The following is a 20063-nucleotide window of genomic DNA, read 5'->3' as shown; positions in this document are numbered from 1 at the left end:
CTAGATCCCCTATGTGCGATACGATACGATAGAACTTTATTTATCCCAGGAGGGAAATTGATCGACCGACAGTCATAAAAACACAAAATACAGGAAACATGAAATTAAAGTGATGAGTGGAAAGGATTGGGATGGTGCAAAGATTGGGGGGGGGGGGGGAGGAGGGAAGGAGTCAGTCTCAGTCTACCCCACTAAAGAAGGGGGAGGAGTTGTACAGTTTGATAGCCACAGGGAAGAAGGATCTCCTGTGGTGTTCTGTGCTGCATCGTGATGGAGCCAGTCTGTTGTTGAAGGTGCTCCTCAGGTTGACCAGTGTGTCATGGAGAGGGGGTGAGCTGTATTGCCCAGGATGCTCTGCAGTTTGAGGAGCATCTTCCCCACCTCCCATGAATCCAACTCTGCCCCCCAGGACGGAGCCAGCCTTCCCGATGAGTTTGTTGATCCTATTGGCCTGGTGCCCCAGCACACGACAGCGAAGATGATGGCCAATCCATAAGCTTAGCTCGTGAATGTTATGGGTCTGTGTGGAAGCAACTTAACTATACTTGAACAAGCTTCTCGTCATTCAAAATAGCTGCACCCTTGATTGCTGGTTACCTTGCCAGGCTCAAAATTTAACCCTTTCAGCTGCAGTGTCTGCATGACATGCTGTCCACGCTGGATGTCTGAAGAAGGGTCCTGACCCGATACGTCACCCATCCTTTTTCTCCAGAGATGTTGCCCGACCTGCTGAGTTACTCCAGCGCTTTGTGTCTATCTGCTGGAATCAAATATGCATTGGACAATTGGTTGGCATTATTGACCCGCGTTCCTTATGTATTTAGTTTTTTCTTTATACTCAATGCTATGCTGTATATTGAAGGTAGGTTTGGTTTAGTTTCGAGAGGGCCTTTTGGCCCACCGACTCCGCGCCAACCAACGATCATCCTTGCGCTAGTTCTACCCGACACACGAGGGACAATTTACAGGAGCCAATTAACCAACAAACCTGCACGTCTTTGGAATGTGGGAGGAAACAGGAGCTCCCGGAGAAAACCCACACAGTCACAAGGAGAACGTCCAAACTCTGTACAGACAGTACCCGTAGTCAGGATTGAACCCGGGTCTTTGGCGCTGTAAGGCAGCAACTCTACCGCTGCGCCACCATGCTGCCCCACCATGCTGCCCCATTGTTAGGAGGCATGCACATGATGTTTTAGCTCTTGTTTACCCTAACTTTCCTCTATAACTCATTCCTGCGTTACCTACAATGCATGCACAAAGGTGATTGTATTTCTCGGTCTTAAGAGTCCCGTTCCACGACAAAATACACATTCATCGTTGGTGTGCATCAGAAATGTATGTTTTATTGCACAATTATTAGTGGAACGCCCCACAAACAATAAGTAAAGAAAAAATCTTTTAAAAACCATTTACAATCAAACAGCGATCAATATCAGACTGACTGATGTGAGAGAGTTGTGGGGCGCGCAATAAAGGAATCAATTAACACAAGGTCAGAGGAGATAGGGCTATTAAATTGCAGTACAACGCAGATTTTCGATGTCATGGTTTAGACAGAGCCCCAGTCACTCTCTGCCCCCACCTCTACCATTGTCAGTGAGGGAAGCACAGTTGCACAATGAAAATCTCAGGAGACCCATCCATCCCCTCCCCCCCCCCAAAGTGTAAGCTCAAGTGTTTAGTGCCGTTAGTAGTCTATGTCTAAAAATACTGAAGTCTGTGAATTTCAATTAATTTTCATTTAGTGTTTTCCAGTAGAGATGCACTTTATATATTTTAAAGAAAAACATTAACACAAGATGCACTCTTACCATTGGCATTAGTCGTGGTTATGTCCTTATCGGACTCGGGATGAATTTCAATAATAATTCAAGAGTCTTAATATTTTATCAATGGTTTAAGGAGAAGCGAAGATCTTGGTCCCATCCCTCTGTCCTCCAGCCCTGCCTTAATCTCTAACAACCCTGTCTGGAAAAGGATTATAGTAATCCCCATTCCCTTCTCGTTTGACAAGTATATCTTCAAAAACGCGTACTTTTCGGAAGACCTGTCATTAAAATTCGGCCGATGGCGAATACTTCCAAACTCGCCCATTTAAGACCTTCCCACGAATACTTTGCACAATAGGCAATATTGAGAACGACTTTTTGAACATCTGCAGAGATTTCTTCGATGCGTTTGCAGCAGTTTACGTTTAAGCATTTAAAAGAAAAATAATCCATTCAACAATGCCATTTCACCATTTGCAGTTTTTGTTTTAAAGTTAGAATCGTTGTTAGAAAAAAAAGTCTTTGTAATGTGCAAAGTTGAGATTCAGTAGACGTAGTTCTGACTATACAGCAGGTCGTATCAAAAGTGTTACAGTAATTAGTTTGGAGACCCACACTGTGTCAGTGGTGACGCCAAGCAACGGTTAGTTTGAAAACGGAATCAAATATCCAATGGTGGCAAAACAATGATTTGACAATTCAGAAACTTGCGTTTATTTACCCGTCTCAAGGGGTGCATTGGTGCTGAGAATGCAGTATAAAGGGGCCAGCTATGAATTTATCAGTGTAGGACAGGGAGCCAATATGTAATACAAGGCACAGTACACATAGCATAAATGGTAGCATTTATATGTGCACTTTGTAGGGCACAAGAGGGCATCATCTTCCATTTTTATGGCCATGCATTTGATTGGAAATACAGTTGCTTTTCTCAATAACTTTCCAACTCCCAAGTTTTGTTAAAAAAAACTTTTCTTTCATAGAAACATAGAAAGTGAGTGCAGGAGTAGGCCATTCGGCCCTTCGAGCCAGCACCGCCATTCAATGTGATCATGGCTGATCATCCAAAATCAGTACCCCGTTCCTGCTTTCTCCTCATATCCCTTGATGCCGTTAGCCCTAAGAGCTATATCTAACTCCCTCTTGAGTACATCCTGTGAGTTGGCCTCCACTGCCTTCTGTGGCAGAGAATTCCACAGATTCACAACTCTCTGGCTGAAAAAGTTTTTCATCTCAATCCGTAAATGGCGTACCCCTTATTCTTAACCTGTGACTCCTGGTTCTGGACTCCCCCAACATGGGGAACATTTTTTCCTGCATCTAACCTGTCCAATCCCTTAAGAATTTATGTTTCTATATGATCCCCTCTCATCCTTCTAAATTTGGTGAATGTAAGCCTTTCATATTTCCATGTAGTCCAGTCCAATCACTTGGGTTCCATTGGTGTTTGTGATTTCCCATGAGAAGATGGGGAAGAAGGTTCTTTATCTGCCCATCTTCACTCTTTGATGCCACCAAGATTTAGAAATGAAATCACAAGCACAAACGCTGACTCTATTGTTAGAAACAAGCCATGTATTTAGTCAAAAAAGACATAAAGTGCCGGAGTAACTCAGCAGGCCAGGGATCATTTCTGGAGGACATGGATAGGTGATGTTTCGGGTTGGGACCCTTTTCCAGACTTCTGAAGAAGGGGCCCTACTTGAAACTTCACCAACTGTGTCCTCCAGAGAAGCTCCCTAATTTTGCCCCAGCACTTTCTTGTCTTTCTTGGTAAACCAGCATCTGCAGTTCCTTGTGCCTACATTTTTATTTAGCCATCCATGGTAGACATGTGAGCACCAGCTGCTATCAAACCAAATCAGCATAGTTCTCTCACCCTGTTATATCTGTATAATAATCTATATTATATTAGTTCGCCTGAACCTACCTGATCTCCCAGTTGCTAAACACTTTAATTCACCTTTCCATTCCCACACTGACCTTTCAGTCCTAGGTCTCCTCCATTGTCAGAGTGAGGCTAAACGCTAGTTGGAGGAATAGCATCTCATATTTTGCTTGGGCAGCTGACAGCCCAGTGGTATGAATTTTGATTTCTCTCACTCCAGGTAACCCCGGCATTCCCTCAATCTCCATCCCTCCCCCACCCAAGTCATGCTACCTTCTCGTTTTCTCCCAACAAACAGCTAACAATAGCATGTTTCCTTTATCATTGTTACTTGTTTGCATTTCTTTCATTCATTGTTCTTTATCTCTCTACATTATCGAGTATATATCTCTCGTTTCCCTTATCCTTAACCAGTCTGAAGAAGGGTCTCGACCCTACACGTCACCTATTCTTGCTGCCTGTCCCACTATGTTACTCCAGCTTTTTGTATCGAAACCAAAGTTGGTAAAATTAGGAGGGTTTATTCGTAAGTGAAAGGAGCAGAATTAGGCCACTCGGCCCATCACGTCTACTCCGCCATTCAATCATGGCTGATCTATCACTCCCCTGAGCCCCATTCTCCTGCCTTCTCCCCATAACCCCCGACACCCGTACTAATCAAGAATCTATCCATCTCTGCCTTAAAAATATCCATTGACTTGGCCTCCACAGCCTTGCATGGCATCCTTGTGACCTGAGATTCAGTCAGAGAAGTATCATGGCAGTGGACACCATCCTTTGAAGGTGATAGTTTTCATGATGTTACACCTCTATATTAGCGAGGTGCACGTCCTTGCAAAGAGAGACCAAAAGCAATGCTTTGGTTGTGAGGGTGACCTATTGCCTCAGGAATCCACAGAGATGAATTCAGGTCTGGTAATGATGCATGTAGCCTAATGTTAAACAGAAACCATCGACGTTCCCGTCATAGACTTGATCAGAACACTATTAACATTGACACTTCCATTACACTCCCCCCCAAAAAAATTGTGCTCCTTTGTGGTCTATCATATAAAAAATGTTATACAAACTTCCTCTTCTCGAACCTTGGAACTGCTCTTTGCTTGAGTTCTTGCAAAGCGGATGATACCAAAACCAAGCTGTTTGTTAACAAAAGCTTTTCACTGTACCTCGGTATGGGTGACAATAAACTGTACCCTTAACTGTTACCATGAATGACCTGGCTAGAGTTTAGAAGTTTAGAGTGACGCTAACATTTTCATGGATGTCCACTTCTTCCCAGACCAATCCCGGTGCGGACACAGAGTGGAGGATGAAGGGTCGGAGATTGAATTGCTATACTTGGACGAGGAGAAAAATCGACAGACGTTGGAAGCGATTTGCTTCAATTTCAACCGCAAGACTATCCGAAAAGGCAAATTGGAAGGCTGGACCTGGAAAGGGCGCTATCATAAGAATAGTGAGATGCAAACCATATTTCATCAAAGTCTCTTCACAGACGAGGGACCCTCGTCACAAGCAAACATGATGTACGTGCACGTCTGGCCGAGAGGCACAGAAATCGTGTTGATAATACCCAAATCAATTAAAATGGACTTTCCTTGCACAGCAATGGAGCAGTCCTTTGGGGATCGCGTGCCATGCATGGTTTGTTACTGGTTTATGACGCAGCATTAATCAAGCTCTTTTTTCCCCCTCTGTGGCATTGTGTTTTGGTCGCAATCTCGTTCCACAGATAACTCGCTCCATCTCCGTGAAATGCACCAAAAAACAGTGGCCTGGGGAACGCGGAGCCTAAAGTGACACTCTTGGTCAACTCTCATAGCCACGACTACCCAGTTGCAACAGTCACTCTTTTGTAGAATAGTGCTATATATATATATATATATATACATACATATATATATATATATATATATATATATATATATATTTGTTTTGTCTTTGATGTTCAAAAGTTTTTTTATTACAACAACCAGACTGAAAAGTTTGTGCAGGGGGCAAGTGATAAAATTTAACATCAGAAAACACACACAAACAGCTATGTAGTAAAGAATTACAGGTCACCAAACTTTGGTTAGAGCTTGAGGCTGGATGCAAGCCTGAGGAGGTAGACACACATGTAGCTGAAACGTTAGTTATTACTGGGTTTTCTTTCTTCCGTCATTTTATTTACCTAAAATAAATTTCAACCCATTTACAGTTACACAAAGACACACATATACACACACACACACACACGCACGCACGCGCACGCACACACATATTCCATATATGCCCTATATGTAGGTGTGTTATGTATGTAAATAGATAGATACAAACACAGATACATACATGGATATATAATACATAAATATGGTCAGTAAATCAAACAAATCAAGGAAACATATATGCCAAGCTTTCTTATTTGATTCCCAGCCTTGTGGCTTCATAATGTAAAGTTCTTTCAATAGAATAATTATATTGCAAAAATTTTTTGTTAATGTTAATCCTTAGCCTAATGAACAGCAGGAAAAAAAAGCTTGAATTGATGTACAGGCACTCCCTGACTTATGTACGGGTTACATTTTGTGAACCATTTTGTAAGTTCCATTTTACCTGAAGTCGGAATAATTATCCCCATCCCTTGCCCGAAATCACTCACAGGAAGTATTAACTGTCTGCCGGCGCAGTGTCTTCTAGTTTTATTTTTAATTTTTAGAGTTTTTAGAGGAGACAGTCCCTTCGGCCCACAGAGTTCGGGCCGACCAAGGATTCCTACACATTAACACTGTCCTGCACACTAGGGACAATTGAAATCTACACCAAGCCAATTAACCTACAAACCTGTGTGGGAGGAAACCGAAGATCTGGGAGAAAACCCACGCAGGTCACCGTGGATGAACGTGCAAACTCCGCACAGACAGCACCCGCGGTCGGGATTGAACCATGGTCTGTGGCGCTGTAAGCGCTGTCAGGCAGCAGCTCTACTGCTGTGCCACCGCTGATGTACATGCGAGTGATCCTACAGCGTTGCTGAGTTTACAAACTGCCTTGGTTTCCACTAGGGGCTGAGTACGTGGAATGTTTTCCGTTAAGTGTGAGTTTTCGCAAGTCGGGGAGTGTACCCTGTACATCGGTAAAATGGACCCAATCGGCCGCCTTCAGCGCTGTGTTACTTTAAAGCCTCTGCTTCTAACTGACTGTGAGAAAGGTGATCAGTTACTTGCTTGCAAACTCTTCAATCAATCAGCGATCGCTGTTTCAACCGCAAATGTAGCTTTCCTTTCATCTGTGCGGTATTTAAACTATTTACGTTGTTATGTTCGCGGGTGATGTAATGTGTTTTTTTTCCCCCCTCACTGTATTTTTTTTTGTGCTAATGCCATTGTCTCTGTACTCTGCCTCCATGCATTTCATAGGAAATGAGTAAAAACACCACCGTCTGTGCATGTCGGATAACCAGAGGGGCTTCTTTAAAAAAAAATGCACAGACATTCATTTGCTCAGACCTGTCACACCCTGGATCACAACAAAGTCCTTGCAAATACCTAATTTTTTTTAAATATTTTGGCAAATCTTTTGATTATAAATATTGGAACCAGTAAAAAAGGTAGCTTTCAATTGAACTATTTACAGCCTTCTACAGACATGCATTTGTTATACCAGCGTGTAGGACTTTGCGTAAGGGTTGTTCCCTTGCTTCGAGTGGCCGCGATTGTCCAGTAGCGATTCCTGGGAGCTGCTCAACTTGGGAGCTTTGCCGCTCTCTGCCGTCTCCCTCTGAGGTAATGTCGATGTGGTGCTTGATTGCCATTGCTGCACGTCCCTGCCTGCCGCCTCCATCGGGATGGGCTCCATGACTTGTGTGCGTTTCATGGTGCCCCGTCTCTGAGGCTCCAGGCAGGCATGCGCCTGACCCAACTCCCTGCTTGGACCCGCGATGCCTCTGTGAATGAGGAAGTCCACCCTTAGGTACGGAGGCAGATGCATGAGGTCACCTGTGTGGACAATCAAAGTGAAATCATTTGTAAACACACAGACAAGGATTCGCACAAAAGTCAATCTGCTAGTCGAATCGGTGGTAAGGAAGACCAGTGGAATGCCAGCATTGATATTGTGCTGGACTACTATCTGCCTCTTTGGTGACCCTCGGACTATCCTTGGTCGGACTTTGCTGGCTTTACCTTGCACTAAACTTTATTCCCTTATCAAGCTGCTAGAGGAGGTAGTTGAGGCTGGTACTATCCCAACAGTTAGACAGGAACATGGATAGGACAGGTTTGGAGGGATATGGACCAAGCACAGGTGGGACTAATGTAGCTGGGACCCATTGGGCATTGTGGGCAAGTTGGGCCGAAGGGCCTGTTTCCACACAGTATCACTCTATGACTATGTATCTATACACTGTAAAAGGCTCGATTGTAATCATCTTTCTGCTGAGTGGATAGCATGCAACAAAAGCTTTTCACTGTACCTCGGTACATGTGACAATAAAATAAAAGGAACTATATGTGTGTGTTTGTCTGAACTTTTTTTTCATTTATTACACTGTTTTGCAATGTACTATGTTTTCATATCTTGTTGTGCTGCTGCAAGTAAGAATTTGAGCAGGTTGTCTCAGGAGCCATATCAGAGAGAACAGCTGGGTTGGAAGAATGCTGCTGGATCCAGATTGCAATCCGCTATTACAGGTGTGGACTTCTATATATCAGCGAGACCAAGCGCAGGCTCGGTGATGGTTTCGCTGAACACCTCCACTCAGTCCGCCTAAACCTACCTGATCTCCCGGTTGCTACACACTTTAACTCCCCCTCCCATTCCCACAATGACCATTCTGTCTTGGGCCTCCTCCACTGTCAGAGTGAGGCCCAATGCAAATTGGAGGAACAGCACCACATATTGCGCTTAGGCAGCCAGGATCTAGATTGCAATCCGCTATTCCAGGTGTGGACCTATATACACCCCAGCGGTATGAATATTGACTTCTCTAACTTCCCTAAGTAACCCTTGTATTCCCTCTCTCTCCATCTCTCCCCCTTCCTAGTTTTCTGACCAGTCTGACTGTCCCCCTGATTACATTTTATCTCTGTATGCTTTGTTGTCACCTTTCCCTAGTTAACAATGATCTATTCTACATTTTCCTTGATCTCCATCTCCTCATCTCGTTTTCACACCTTACCCTTCCTTATCTCCGTGCCTCCCTCTCCCCCGACTCTCAGTCTGAAGAAATGGCTCAACCCGAAACATCACCCATTCCTTCCCTCCAGAGGTGCTGCTTGTTCCACTGAAGGTATCACAAAATGCTGGAGTAACTCAGCGGGTCAGGCAGCATCTCAGGAGAGAAGGAATGGGTGACGTTTCGGGTCGAGACCCTTCTTCAGACTGATGTCAGGGGAGGGGGGGCGGGACAAAGATAGGATGTAGTTGGAAACAGGGAGAAAGTGGGAGAACTGGGAAGGAGGAGGGGAAAGAGAGGGACAGAGGAACTATCTGAAGTTAGAGAATTTACTCCAGCATTTTGTGTCTATCTAAGGTGCATTGTACCTGTTGAGATCTACCCTCAACACCAATCATCTCCTCCTACCCACGGATCCCTTGCCAGACACCTGATCGACTGTTTATTCATTGAAAGTTACCAATGAAATAGCTACCAAGTCAACATCAGGTGATGATTTAGGATTATAACCACACACTGGATGAAAATAATCTTCATCTCATGTCTTGTTGGATGATCATTTTACCATGCAACCGTGACCTCTGACTTTTAACCTTTTCACCAGTTTCTTCATGTGGGCTCAATCGAAATACCCAGCAACTTTGAATTCTTCTATTAAACCTCTTCTTAAACGGAGCAACGTTTCAGTTTCTCAAGTCTAGTTCATTCTTGCTAATGTTCTAGTAAATCTCCTCAACACCCTCTTCAAGGTCTTGCTAACCATTCAAAAACACAATGTTCCCAGCTGTAGAACAATGTGTTTTAATCTCCTCATAGCCTATTACCTTCATCATTATTTAGATTGTTTAGCACGGAACCAGGCACCTCAGCCCATTGAGTCCACGCCGACCATCGTTCTATGTTATCCCACTTTCTCGTCCACTCCTTGCAAACTAGGAGCATTTTGTTACGGAGGCCAATCAACCTATAAACCTTTCACGTCTTTGGAATGTGGGAGGAAACTAGAGAACAAGGAGGAAACCCCATGCGGTCATCGTGAGAGTGTGCAAACTCCACACAGACAGCACCACCCGAGGTCAGGATCGAACCGGGTCTCAGGAGTTGTGAGGCAACTGCTTTACCAACTGTGCCACCGTACCGCTCTTGAATATTACCTTAAATATTGACCATTGAATATTGACCATTGAATATCACGTGAAAGATTTAATTAGCTGACTTCTATTGAAAAGAAAATAATTTCTGGGTTGGGTCTTTTTTTTGTTAGATCCTGAGATGGCTTAACAGGGCGAATGTGAAGATGTTTTCTCCTGTGGGGTCATCTAGAATTATGAGTCAGTGTTTAAAAATAAGGTATCCATCATTTAAAATAGAGGCGTGGCATTTTTTTCTCTCTGAGGGTCACGAGTCTTTCGAACTCTCTTCCTTCAAGGCAATGGAAGCAGAATCATAGAGTAATGGAGTAGAAGCAGCCCATCTAGTATGTGTTGACAACCAGGCACATATTTTCACATTACCACAGTTTCTGGGTGGTGAAACCAAATGGTTCAGAAAATGAATATCGACTTCTCTAACTTTAAGTAACACTTGCTTTCCCTCTCCCTCCATAGAAACATAGAAACATAGAAAATAGGTGCAGGAGTAGGCCATTCGGCCCTTCGAGCTTGCACCGCCATTCAATATGATCATGGCTGATCATCCAACTCAGTATCCCGTACCTGCCTTCTCTCCATACCCCCTGATCCCTTTAGCCACAAGGGCCACATCTAACTCCCTCTTAAATATAGCCAATGAACTGGCCTCGACTACCTTCTGTGGCAGAGAATTCCACAGATTCACCACTCTCTGTGTGAAAAAACCCGTTCTCATCTCGGTCCTAAAAGACTTCCCCCTTATTCTTAAACTGTGACCCCTTGTTCTGGACTTCCCCAACATCGGGAACAATCTTCCTGCATCTAGCCTGTCCAACCCCTTAAGAATTTTGTAAGTTTCTATAAGATCCCCCCTCAATCTTCTAAATTCCAGCGAGTACAAGCCGAGTCTATCCAGTCTTTCTTCATATGAAAGTCCTGCCATCCCAGGAATCAATCTGGTGAACCTTCTCTGTACTCCCTCTATGGCAAGAATGTCTTTCCTCAAATTAGGAGACCAAAACTGTACGCAATACTCCAGGTGTGGTCTCACCAGTGCCCTGTACAAACTGCAGCAGAACCTCCCTGCTCCTATACTCAAATCCCCTCGCTATGAATGCCAACATACCATTCGCTTTCTTCACTGCCTGCTGCACCTGCATGCCTACTTTCAATGACTGGTGCACCACGACACCCAGGTCTCACTGCATCTCCCTTTCTCCTAATCGGCCACCATTCAGATAATAGTCTGCTTTCCTGTTCTTGCCACCAAAGTGGATAACCTCACATTTATCCACATTATACTGCATCTGCCATGCATTTGCCCATTCACCTACCTATCCAAGTCCCTCCCCCTTCCCAGTTCTCGGACCAGTTTGACTGTCCCTCCTCACATTTCATCTCTGTTTGCTTTGATGTTACCTTCTCCTGCCTAGCAATGAGCTATTCTACATTTTCCTTGACCTCCACCCCCTTTGATGCCTTGTTCTCGCACCTTACACTTCCTTATCTCTATATCTCCCCCTCCCCCTCCCACTCTCAGTCGGAAGAAGGGTCTCGACCCGAAACATCACCCATTCCTTCTCTCCAGAGATGCTGCCAGTGCCGCTGAGTTCCTCCAGCATTTTGTGTCTATCTTTAGAAAATGAAGCTGCTTTTGCTCTCAAGTCAACAAGAATCACTCAGGAGTGAATCATTCATGAGAAACTTGGTTAGCCGAGGGTTTGTGGTAGCCATTGTCTGTTCAGTATCTTCCATGAGATGAAGCTGTTCCCATTAAGGACAAACCTCTTCTTGTATCTTTTAGCCAAGTGTAGCCTGAAGTAACATGTAGGGGGAACTGTGGATGCTGGTTTAAACCGAAGACAAACACAAAAAGCTGGAGTACCTCAGCGGGTCAGGCAGCATCTCTAGAGAAAAGCAATAGGTGACGTTTCTGATCGAGACATGTTCCCAATGTTGGGGGAGTCCAGAACAAGGGGCCACAGTTTAAGAATAAGGGGTAGGCCATTTAGAACGGAGATGAGGAAGAACTTTTTCAGTCAGAGAGTGGTGAAGGTGTGGAATTCTCTGCCTCAGAAGGCAGTGGAGGCCAGTTCGTTGGATGCTTTCAAGAGAGAGCTGGATAGAGCTCTTAAGGATAGCGGAGTGAGGGGGTATGGGGAGAAGGCAGGAACGGGGTACTGATTGAGAGTGATCAGCCATGATCGCATTGAATGGCGGTGCTGGCTCGAAGGGCTGAATGGCCTACTCCTGCACCTATTGTCTATTGTCTATGTTCTATTGAGTCCTTTCTTCAGATTATGAATCAGGGGAAAGGAAATGAGAGATATAGATGGTACGTAGGACAAATTACTCGAATGAACAAATCTCTCCTTTGCTCCCTCTGACTTCTAACAATGGCAAGGGCATGCAATTAAGCAATCTCTCCCAGTTAATATTGGCACTGAACCTCATTAGCAATTGCCACAGGTGGATTGCGTTGGTGAAGTGGATACAGGCTGGCAGATCTTTTTTCTTTCTCTTCTTTACATTAGCTACGATATAATGATATGGAAGGTTAACAGCGAAGAGCTGTAAACCAGCAAACATATCACCCTGGCAGCATTATAAAATAACAATAGCATTTGCTGCACTTGCAATAAATGGGAGGTGACACGTCAGTTAACAGTTGTAACGTTGTACTTGGAAATTGCCTTAATAAAAGATGAAGGAATGATATTAGTGATATAGGAGCTTCTAGCTTTCCACAAAACAACTGAACACAATCTAGTTCATGCAGTTTTCAGGACAGGTGAAGATCCCAGACAAGCCGTCATCTCCTACCTGTCCTAACATGATACTTTGCTTTGAGATGAACACAAACAGTTCAGACCTCACCTCAGTGCTGGCATTCAGAACAATGTCGACTTATAGCAGAGTAACCTGAGCAGTCCCTCGCTCTCAGTCTCACCATTAAAAGGACCAGACACTGACAGGAAGGCTCTCTCATCCTCAACCACTCATCTGAAGAGTGTCCTCTCAAAAGAAACCATCCTTTCAAATAAGTCCTCTGCACACTCGATATAGCTGGGCTGCCTTGAGGAAATATATGAGATGGACTGATGGTTTAGTTTAGTTCAGAGATATGGTGAGGAAACAGGCCCTTTGACCCTTGGACTAGCGTTGCTGGGACATGTTGGCCGGTACAGGCAGGTTGTGCCGAAGGGCCTGTTTCCACACTGTATCACTCCATGACTCTATGACCCACTGAGTCCATGCCAACCAGCGGTCCCCGCACACTAACACTACCCCACGCACTCGAGGGACAATTTACAATTTGACCGAGCCAATTACCCTGCAAACCTGGACGTCTTTTGAGTGTGAGAGGAAACCGGAGTGCCCGGAGAAAACCCATGCAGGTCACAGGGAGAACGTGGAAACTCCGTACAGACAGCACCCATAGTCAGGATCGAACACGGGGTCTCCGGTGCTGTGAGGCAGCAGTTCTACCGCTGCGCCACCGTGCCGCCCCTAAGGGATGGTGGAAAATAACACAGAGCATAGAATAGCACAGCCCACGAGGGCCCTTCGGCCCACAATATCTGTGCCAAACATGATGCCAAATGAAATGAATCCCCTTTGCCTGCATGTGATCAATATCCCTCTGCTTCCTGCATGTTCACACTCATGTATCTAAAAGCCTCTTAAACATCACTATTGTATCTGCATCAACCACCTCCGCTTTTTGAAAAATCAAAATAAGCTTTATTCACAATACAAAATATATACAAAATAAGGACTATGCTAAAATCTCTGCAGCTATACATAAATCCATCAGCTTTATAGTTGGTAGTGTTGCCACCCCTGGCAGCATGTTCTAGGCACCCACCGCTTTCTGTGTTAAAAGAAAAACATTTCTCGCATCTCCCGGTGATGGCAGCATGGTGTGGCAGTGGTAGAGTTGCTGCCTTACAACCCCAGAGACCCGTGTACCGATCCTCACCACGGGGGTGCCTGTCTGTACGGAGATTGGACGTTCTCCCCGTGACCTGCATGGGTTTTCTCCAGGAGCCTCGGCACGGTGGCGCAGCGGTAGAGTTGCTGCCTTACAGCGAATGGAGCGCCAGAGACACGGGTTCGATCCTGACTACGGGCGCCGTCTGTATGGAGTTTGTACGTTCTCCCCGTGACCTGCGTGGGTTTTCTCTGAGATCTTCGGTTTCCTCTCACACTCCAAAGGCGTACAGGTTTGCAGGTTAATTGGCTTGGTAAATGTAAAAAAAATTGTCCCTAGTGGGTGTAGGATAGTGTTAATGTGCGGGGATCGCTGGGCGGTGCGGACCCGGTGGGCCGAAAGGGCCTGTTTCAACGCTGTATCTCTAAACTAAACTAAACTCCAAAGATGTGGGAGGATCGCAGGCTATTTGGCTTGCAATGGTAAGATTGTAAATTGTCCCTGGCGTGTGCAGGATAGTGTTAGCGTGCGGGGATCGCTGGCTGCTGCGGACTGAATGGGCCAAAGGGCCTGTTTCCGCGCTGTATCTCTAAACTAAACAAAATCTCCCCTTTAAAGTTCCCCCGTATCACCTTAAAGCTACGTTTAACACTCAACTGATAATTAGATATAGCTCTTAGGGCTAACGGAATCAAGGGATATGGGGAGGAACCAGGAACGGGGTACTGATTCTGGATGATCAGCCATGATCATATTGAATGGCGGTGCTGGCCAAAAGGGCCGAATGGCCTACTCCTGCACCTATTTTCTATGTTTCTCTGCTTCTATGATAACTGAAAGCACGTGCAAATCAGATTATGGATAAAGAAACCAGCCGTACTGTCGAATAACACAGCAATGACAATGTCACACTGGGCCTCTCAGGTACAAAATCAAATTGATTTTGTCAATGAGCTGTATAAAGACATTCAAACAAATGACCACAGCTTAATCCCATGTGGTCAATAAACTCTCTGATCAGAGAGCTTAAAGAGTCTCGTAAAGTAGAAAAGAGATACTGAGATGAAGAGGTTTTGGAAATAATATTACAGCAATAAGGTTTGTATAATAACCATATCATTTTTTAATAAACGTAGAAGGCCATTCAGCCCACTGAGTCTATGCTGATACTCAGAGCAATCTTTTCAATCTCATTCCTCCACTTAGAGTCATAGAGTCACACATCATGGACACTTGCCCATGCCAACTAAGATGCACCATCTACACTAGTTCCACCTGCCTGCATTAGATCCATATCCCTCTCAAACCTTCTTATTCATGTATCTGTCCAAACTCCTTTTAAATGTTGTTATAGTACCTGCCCCAACTACCCCCTCAGGTCGCTCGTTCCATGTACCCACCAGCCTCTGTGTTGAAAAGTTAACCCCCCAGGTTCCTACTAAACTTTCCCCTCTCACCTTAAACCTGTTTCCCCTGGTTCTTGATTTCCCTACTCTGGGAAGAAGGCTCTGTGTATCCATCCGATATCCATTCCCCTCAATATCTTATACACATCTATAAGATCACCCCTTGTCCTCCTGCACTCCAAGGAATCGAGACCCAGCCTACTCAACCTCTTCCTATAGCCCAGGGTCTCGAGTACTGGCAACATCCTCGTAAATTTTCTCTGAACTCTTTCCAGCTTAACAACATCCCTAACAACAGCAGCGTGACCAAAACTGAACACAATATTCCAAATGTGACCTCACCAATGTCTTTTACAGCTGTGACATAACATCACAACTTCTATAATCAATACCCTGACTGATGAAGGCCAATGTATTGAAAGTCTTCTTGACCATTCTCTATTTGTGATGCCTCTCTCATGGGACTATGTTCCTGCATTCCTAGATCCCTCTGCTCTGCAACACTTCCCCAGGGTCTTGCCATCCTCTGTGAAGGTGCTACCCTGGTTTGACTTTAAAAAATGCACCTAACTCCATTAAGCATTTTTCAGCCTCCTTGCTCAAATGATCAAGCTCCTGCTGTTGTAATTTTTGATAGCAAACTTCACTATCCACAAAACGTTCTCACGTGACCGCGTGGGTTTTCTCCGAGATCTTCGGTTTCCTCCCACACTCCAAAGACACACCCACAGGTGAGTAGATTAATTGGCTTGGTGTGAGTGTAAATTGTCCCAAGTGTGCGTCGGGTAGTGTTAGTGTGTGGGGATCGCCGGTCGGTGCGGACCCGGTGGGCTGAAGGGCCCTTTTCCGCGCTGTAACTCTAAGCCAAACTAAACTAAACTTTAACATTCTTGCTATTGAGGGCGTGCAGCGTAGGTTTACTAGGTTAATTCCCGGGATGGCGGGACTGTCATATGTTTAAAGACTGGAGCGACTAGGCTTGTATACACTGGAATTTAGAAGGATGAGAGGGGATCTTATCGAAACGTATAAGATTATTAAGGGGTTGGACACGTTAGAGGCAGGAAACATGTTCCCAATGTTGGGAGAGTCCAGAACAAGTGGCCACAGTTTAAGAATAAGGGGTAGGCCATTTAGAACTGAGATGAGGAAAAACATTTTCAGTCAGAGAGTTGTGAATCTGTGGAATTCTCTGCCTCAGAAGGCAGTGGAGGCCAATTCTCTGAATGCATTCAAGAGAGAGCTAGAGAGAGCTCTTAAGGATAGCGGAGTCAGGGGGTATGGGGGAGAAGGCAGGAACGGGGTACTGATTGAGAGTGATCAGCCATGATCACATTGAATGGCGGTGCTGGCTCGAAGGGCCGAATGGCCTCCTCCTGCACCTATTGTCTATTGTCTATTACTCTCCACACTCTTGATCGTAACATAGTAGCTGGATGATTACTGACTGCCACTGTTGTGTTAGGCCCGAGAGTTATGGATTCACTTCATAAGTGGATGGTGGAAGACAAAAGTGGAAGGAATGAAGGTTTTTGCGATGGAATGTGTAGCAGTGCTGAAGGGAAGTGTATAGAGCATCTTGCAAAGGGTCAGGAGGTCTGAAGATGCTTTTGGCAATGTATATCGCAAAGTGATTATTTTTGTGCAGACAGTGCCACGGTTATTTTGTGGACAAAGAAGAATGAGGTCATCATCAAATGTGCCTTCGGTGGTCATATTACAAGAGGAATGTTCATTAGAGTGAAGAGGAAAAGGCCCTGTCCTCACTTCACACAGTATTAGGGGATTTTACCCTCTCAATCACCAGGTTCGGAGCACACAGAGAATGAAACCTTCAACGAGAACAATTTGCTTTCGTTGGCCGTCATCAGTCAGAGTATCGAGTATAGACGTTGGGCGGTCACATTGCAGTTGTATGGGACTTTGGTGAGGCCGCATTGAGAGTATTGCGTTCAGTTCTGGGCACCATGTTATAGGAAAGATGTTCTCAAGTTGGAAAGGGTGCAGAGAAGATTTACGAGCGTGTAGCCAGGACTCGAGGGCCTGAGCCATAGGGAGCGGTTGAGCAGGCCAGGACTCTATTCCTTGGAGTGCAGGAGGATAAGGGTTGATAGACAATAGACAATAGACAATCGGTGCCGGAGTACAGGCAGCACCCGTGGTCAGGATCGAACCGGGATCTCTGGTGCTGTGAGGCAGCAACTCTGCCGGAGCGCCACCGTGTCGCACTAACCAGCACCGGCCGGGAGTGTGGTGGCATGGACATCATTTTGGTTCAAATGCCACAAATGCAACAGAAAACATGGGAGGGTGGAAGTCGCCCAGGAATTGTTAAGTAAGTGAGATTTAACAGTGGATTCCAAATATCAGGAGACATGCTGACTAATGACATGTGCGTGCCCGAGATATTCCTACTGCTCTGGGGACATTGATCCACAGAAAGAGCTATCATTAGTTTCACAGGCTGAGAACAGGACGCCTGAGGTAGGAGTTGTTTTTGCAGTCTCTGCTGCCTGGCTGGGTTTAACAGCACTAATATAACAACAGCGGAAAACTGCTTCGGCAAAAGCACACGATTCTTCATCTCTTTGCCTCTGGCAAGTGATACTGCTCAGAAATCTTCCTCAAAAAAAAAACCCGAAGTCTTTGGTTTAACTGAGTGGCTGCCTGCTAAATATTTAAATCCCATTAGGCTTATTGATCTGTTCCATTTGCTCAAAGCTCTCGGAGGGCCATTTATTTTGCCTTCAATTTGGCTCGAAATTGAGGGATACAGCAGACCTCGGTGCTTGAGTTTAGTTTAGTTCAGAGATACAGTATGGAAACAGACCCTTCGGCCCACCCAGTCCTCGCCGTCCGGCGATCCCCGCACATTATCGGGGGGTATGGGGAGAAAGTAGGAACGGGGTACTGATTGTGAATGATCGCATTGAATGGCGGTGCTGGTTCGAAGGGCCGAATGGCCTACTCCTGCACCTATTGTCTATTGGCACCATTTACAAGCCCCAGTTGTTGTAAGTGCAAGGATCTTGGCCTGACCATGGTGAGGCCTGGATGAAAGGGATGAAAATCTACATGTCTTACATAGACTGGCCTATACATGGTTCCAAACCCAGCTGTGGTGATTGTATATTAACTACCATTACATATCCTTAATCTGAAGTCACATTGTGGCTCATACCTCTGCATTTCTCCAGTTTACTAGATCAACCCAGTTCACCATGCGTTCACTGTGGATAATACCCAGTTCACAACTAGTTCACCATGGTTCACACCCAATTCACAACTAGTTCACCATGGTTCACACCCAGTTCACAACTAGTTCACCATGATTCACACCCAGTTCACAACTAGTTCACCATGGTTCACACACAGTTCACAACTAGTTCACCATGATTTGCACCCAGCTCACAACCAGTTCACCATGATTCACACCCAGTTCACTAGTTCACCATGGTTCACACCCAGTTCACAACTTGTTCACCATGGTTCACATCCAGTTCACAGCTAGTTCACCATGGTTCACACCCAGTTCACAACTAGTTCACCATGATTCACATCCAGTTCACAACTAGCTCACCATGATTCACACCTAGTTCACCATGGTTCACACCTAGTTCACAATGAGTTCACCATGATTCACATCCAGCTCACAACCAGTTCACCATGGTTCGCACCTAGTTCACAACTTGTTCACCATGGTTCACACCCAGTTCATCGTAGATCACCGTGAATCTCGCCCAGCTCACAACTAGCTCACCATGATTCATCACTAGTTCACTGTAGTTCACCATGGTTCACACCCAGTTCACAATATTCACTGTGGTTCACACCCAGTTCGCCACTTGTTCACCATGGATCACAACCTGGTTCACCATGGACCACAGCCTGGCTTCACCACAGGTTCACAATGGATCACCCCCACCCTCACTACCAGATCACATTGATCACACCTAGGCCCAGCAGTGGTTAATTGGGAAACAGAACCACACTCACCACCACATTATAAGAGATGAGGTGCAGCCCCAACACTAACCCTCCAGAGCTGTACTTGGAGGCTAGTTTAAAGCCGACATCATGCCCGAAGGATGGGCTGAAGTACCTGCCTTCTCTGAACCATCTCTGAACATTGGGAGACAATGAGCTATTTGGGATACTCTCCCATGTCAATCTGCCTACCTGGTCGGTGTGCTTTTGGGACGGCCATGTTTGCCACCCTCCCGGCGTCCTGAGGTTTCGGCGGTGACGCGGTGAATCTGCAGATGCCCGACTCAGAGGGAGTACTGGACGTGAGGCTGTCCGTGTACTCGTTGGTCCCTGCCGTCAGCTGCTCCGAGGACGTGTCCGATATGAAGCATTCCGTGATTGTAAACTTGGCGTGCCGCAACTGCTCCTCCATCTTGGCGTGCTCGTAGGCCCGTGCCAGCTCCTCGTACGTGGACGAGGCACTCTCCGTGGAGACCATGCTACTCCGAGCTCTGTCTAACGGGGAGAAACACAGCGCAGATCAAGCTCCAAGTAAGCACGCACTGCCCAGCATCACGTTTTTGCCAAAGCACAAAGAACGACAAGCAAGGACAGACTATTATGGTGACTGTGGAATTCATTGCCACGGAAGGCCAAGTCAGTGGATATTTTTAAGGCAGAGGTAGATATCTCGATTAGCATGGGTGTCAGGGGTTACGGGGAGAAGGCAGGAGAATGGGGTTAGGAGAGAGATATAGATCAACCATGATTGAATGGTGGAGTAGACTTGATGGGCCGAATGGTCTAAT

At 45.5% G+C, this 20063-nt stretch overlaps 1 protein-coding gene across 1 annotated transcript in view; it reads right to left on the bottom strand.

Moving 5' to 3' along the window:
* Window positions 1-1336: 1336 nt before the first annotated feature.
* Window positions 1337-20063, bottom strand: part of LOC144598975 (cell adhesion molecule DSCAM) — a 565733-nt gene continuing 547006 nt past the window's right edge. The window contains exons 32-33 of the mRNA XM_078409651.1: window positions 19468-19770; window positions 1337-7640 (exon numbers count right to left, since the gene is read on the bottom strand). Of these exons, the coding sequence (XP_078265777.1) occupies window positions 7300-7640; window positions 19468-19770 (644 nt within the window). The 3' untranslated portion in view covers window positions 1337-7299. The remainder of the gene's footprint in view (window positions 7641-19467; window positions 19771-20063) is intronic.

The sequence above is a fragment of the Rhinoraja longicauda genome, chromosome 12 (assembly GCF_053455715.1).
Source record: "Rhinoraja longicauda isolate Sanriku21f chromosome 12, sRhiLon1.1, whole genome shotgun sequence".
NCBI lineage: Eukaryota > Metazoa > Chordata > Chondrichthyes > Rajiformes > Arhynchobatidae > Rhinoraja > Rhinoraja longicauda.
This window is presented reverse-complemented; position numbering and strand designations above follow the sequence as displayed.